This window comes from Myotis lucifugus, unplaced genomic scaffold (assembly GCF_000147115.1).
Source record: "Myotis lucifugus unplaced genomic scaffold, Myoluc2.0 scaffold_1839, whole genome shotgun sequence".
Taxonomy (NCBI): Eukaryota; Metazoa; Chordata; class Mammalia; order Chiroptera; family Vespertilionidae; genus Myotis; species Myotis lucifugus.
This window is the reverse complement of record NW_005872887.1, coordinates 10,563-14,778: the sequence shown is the minus strand read 5'-3', so window position 1 is coordinate 14,778 and position 4,216 is coordinate 10,563. Positions and strand designations below refer to the sequence as shown.

Below are 4,216 nucleotides of genomic sequence, written 5' to 3'. Positions count from 1 at the left end.
GGGCCGCCAGCCCCGGGCGGCCTCCAGCCTGTGCTCCGCCCGCAGGGGGAGTTCGTGAACGAGTACGTGGGCGAGCTGATCGACGACGAGGAGTGCAGGGCCCGCATCAAGCACGCACAGGAGAACGACATCACACACTTCTACATGCTCACCATCGACAAGGTGGCCGCCTGCGGGGCCGGGGGCGGGGGGCGGGGGGGCGACTGCCCCGGGCGACTGCCTCTCGGTGGGAGGTGTCTGGGGCCTCGTGTGCTCACTGGTGTGAGGGGCGCTGACCTCTTCCTGGGCGTCAGGGAGAAGCGGGAGGGCCCGATGGGGGTGACACCCCCGGCACAGGGAGCTGACTTGGTTGGTTTGGAAGGAGGGCCTGCGGTGGTCAGTGCGGTGGTCAGTGCGGGGGGAGGGGGAGGGGAGGCAGATGCGTCAGGCGCAGTCACGGCCCTTTCCGGGGTGACTTCTTTGGTGACCACATCCGCTCCAAAGGCAGCGAGCGAGCTTACACGTTCCGGGCCAGGCCCTCCTCCCGGGTCGGGGAAGCGGGGCTGGGGCCTGGCAGTTTTTAGAGCCTAAACTTAATCTTGTGTCGTGCACAGCGCCAGTCGCTCCTGTAACGCAGACTGGTTCCTGCCTGGTGCCGCCCGGGCAGCGCTGGGGTGCCCGCTCTGCCCAACACGGGGGGAGAATAAACAGTCACCCTCAGTGTTTCTTAGAGAAACAGACCAGCCCTGCCCCAGCGTTTGGGGGATGGGGGACTTGAGCAGACCCTCAGTAGAAGGCTAAGGTGGGTGAGGGCCCGAGACGAGGCGACCACGCTGAGGGAGACGGAGCACGTGTTAGAAATGGGGAGACCCAGACCGGCCGGGGGACCAGGCCCCCCGAGCAGCCGTCCTGGGGACCGGCTGGGACGCACCCGGCGGGTTAAGGGCGTCGGACAGCTGTTAGCTGGGTGAGGGGAGCGCGGGGGAGAGGTCAGGGAACGGAGGTGCAGGCACGCGAGAGATGGAGCCTGGAAAAGTGCACATCTCCCCCAAGTCAGGCCACGGGAGTTCGTTACCACCTGACCAGGGTCCCGCGACCTGCGTCAGTCCCCGCCCCCTCTGCCTGCAGTGCGGCCCCTGCAGGGGGCGGGCTGGGGCGGCAGGCAGGGGCCAGGCCGGGCTGGCGGTGGAGACCTGGGCAGATGCGGGCACGCGCTGCAGCCAGGAGGGGAGGTCGCTGCGCAAGACCAGGACGCTCTGAGTGAGCAGCGGTCTGTGCCGCCGACATGCCTGTGAGGAAGACGGGCACTTGCTCAGGCACAGAGACCATCTGAACACGAGAGAGCGGTGGGGACAGGCCGGGCCTGCGGGGCCCGCGGGGTCCGGGACGGTGTGCACCCTCCACTGCGTCAGGGACCGTCCGTCACGACCCCGTGAGTGAGCCACACAGGGTGTGAGGCGTCCGCTGTGCAGGCGTGGAGAGTGGGTGCGTGCGGACGGCGCGTGGCAGGGGAGCTGGCGTGTCCGTGTCCCTCGCTGGGCCTGGGCCTGGATGTGGCCTGGCGCTCGGTACCTGCCGCCTGGCGCTCCCGGCACAGCGGGCCTGCCCACCCTTCCCTGCTGCCGGGCAGCCCTCACCTCTGGGTTCTGCCTCAGGGACGCCGGGTCTGGAGCACAGGCCTATGGCAGCAGGGCTGCCCCAGCTGCTGACCGCCGGCTGGGCTCTGACCAAGGCACTGTCGGCGCCACCGTGACGAGGGCTCAGAGTGCGGGCGTCTTCCCTCCTGCTCGGAGCCGTGTTTGCGTCCTGGGCCCGTTTGTAGTTGTTGGCTGCGCTCTGTACATCTGGGGCTGTCGGTGCCAACCTTTGGTGCCCGCCAGCCAAGGGGCACCAGGCTTCGGCTCCCACCCGGCTCCCAGGGCTGGTCCCATCCACGTGGTCCTGACCCGCCCTCCGGGAGCCACAGCAACGGGACTGGATTGGGGGCTCCTGCCCGAGTGGACGCAGGAGACCACGGTTGCCAGTACAACACCGGCTGTCCGCAAGTCTCGTGCGGGGGACCCCGCAAGACGGCCGGCGGGTGCCCTTGGCCGCACTTGAACCCTACGTTGTGCCTCCAGGACCGCATCATCGACGCCGGCCCCAAAGGCAACTACTCCAGGTTTATGAACCACAGCTGCCAGCCCAACTGCGAGACCCTCAAGTGGACGGTGAACGGGGACACGCGTGTGGGCCTGTTTGCCATGTGTGACATCCCTGCAGGTACGGCCTGAGCCCCGCGCGTCGGAGGGCCCTGGGGGGCGCTGGTCGCTTGGAGGTGGTGTCTGGTGCGAGGCGGCATTGGCAGCCGTGGGGACGAGTAGCGTCGGGGTGGGGACACCGGCGGCCGGAGGCTCAGATGGTAAACGGACAGTGTTTCCATGTGGCTCGTCTGCCGTCACCAGGGACAGAGCTGACGTTTAACTACAACCTCGACTGTCTGGGCAACGAGAAGACCGTGTGCCGGTGTGGCGCCCCCAACTGCAGCGGGTTCCTCGGGGACAGACCGAAGGTAAAGGCCGCGTGCGCCCAGCCGGGACTCCACGGCAGAGCCGCGCTCCCGGGTCCCGGGCTGCCCCTGCCTCTGCCTCTGCTCCTGGCCACTGGCCGTCCTGGGCGGGGAGCGGCCTCTCCCAGCCCCAGCCCCTCGTCACACGGCCTCCATGTCGGTGTCCCTCCTCTGCTAAGGACACGGGTCAGGCTGGAGTAGGCCCCCTCCCCTCGCACATCCGCTACGACCCTCTCCACACACAGCCCCCCCGAGGTGGCAGAAGGACACGACCTGGGGCGACACAGGCACCTGCTGTGGGGATCCCTGCTGCCCTCATCCTATATAATAAAAGCCTAATACGCAAATCGACTGAACTGCAGAATGATGGGTGGAACTACTGGTCGCTATGACGCACACTGACCACCAGGGGGCAGATGCTCAATGCAGGAGCTGCCCCCAGCCCACAAGCCCCAGGCCAGCCAAGGCGGGTGCCAGTGGGGGGCCCCCCCCCCCCGATCGCCCTGCCAGTCGCCCCACAGATCGGCCCTGCTTGCCAGTCAGGCCTAGGGACCCTACCTGTGCACGAATTTCATGCACCAGCCTCTAGTTTTCTCATGTTCACCACAACGCCGGTCGGGCAGAGCCCCGTGTCCTTGGTCCTGCCCGTCAGCAGGTCTGGCCGTCTGGGCCTCAGCCGCTAAGGGCTCATGCCTGTGTTGCTTTGTGTGCAACTTCCTCGCTCTGCACGGGCTTCAGCACAGGCGTGGGGAGCCGCTTGCCGTGTTGAACCCCGTTCTTTCGATGCTGGGATAGCCCCAGGGATTGCTGAGCCCCGAAGCGGGCAGCTTCAGCCCGCTGCTCTTTTCCACGGACCGTGCCTCACTCTCCCCCCTAGACCTCCACCGTGCTGTCTTCAGAGGAAAAGGGCAAAAAGACCAAGAAGAAAAGCCGGAGGCGCCGGACCAAAGGCGAAGGGAAGAAGGAGTCGGAGGACGAGTGCTTCCGCTGCGGCGACGGCGGGCAGCTGGTGCTGTGCGACCGCAAGTCCTGCACCAAGGCCTACCACCTGTCCTGCCTGGGCCTGGGCAAGCGGCCCTTCGGTGCGTCCCGCCCGGCGGCTCAGGGCCCGCAGTAGGGGGAGCAGAGCTGTGACCCCGGCAGGAAACCAGGAGCCCCCAGCGCTGTGAAAGGCAGACGTCTGTAAAAAACAAACGTTTAGATGGGAAATGACAAAGCAGGTTGGCAGACAGCGTCAGGAGAGAGGCCTGGCGCCAGGCCCTCAGAGGGGAGAGCGGGGCAGCAGAAGGCACAGGCAGGCGGGGCAGGCCCTGGGCAGCTGGCCTTTGCGCTCTCGGTGGGAGGGAGGCAGGGAGGCGGCTGATGGGTGTGGGACTTGCCACTGGCTGCCTGTCCGGTAACACGCCGTCTCCTTACAGGGAAGTGGGTGTGCCCTTGGCATCACTGTGACGTGTGTGGCAAACCTTCGGCCTCCTTTTGCCACTTGTGCCCCAATTCCTTCTGCAAGGAGCACCAAGACGGGACCACCTGGCGCTCCACCGCAGACGGGCGCTCCTACTGCTGCGAGCACGACTCAGGGGCCGAGGCCCAGAGCCCCTTCCCCGCGCCCAGGAGGCCCCAGGGCAGGAGGCGGCGCAGGTGCTGGCGGAGGGTCACGGAGGGCAAATAGCACCTGGTGTGGCCAGGCCA

General features: G+C 67.2%; 1 protein-coding gene and 1 non-coding gene across 2 annotated transcripts in view; both read left to right on the top strand.

Moving 5' to 3' along the window:
• Positions 1-4,210, top strand: part of LOC102437996 (histone-lysine N-methyltransferase NSD2) — a gene marked incomplete at its 5' end in the record, with an annotated part of 25,934 nt that extends 21,724 nt beyond the window's left edge. The window contains 5 exon segments of the mRNA XM_023748806.1: positions 11-162; positions 2,100-2,241; positions 2,424-2,530; positions 3,405-3,609; positions 3,946-4,210. Of these exon segments, the coding sequence (XP_023604574.1) occupies positions 11-162; positions 2,100-2,241; positions 2,424-2,530; positions 3,405-3,609; positions 3,946-4,196 (857 nt within the window).
• Positions 1,889-2,010, top strand: LOC111824507. The gene has a single exon (XR_002827593.1).
• Positions 4,211-4,216: the final 6 nt, after the last annotated feature.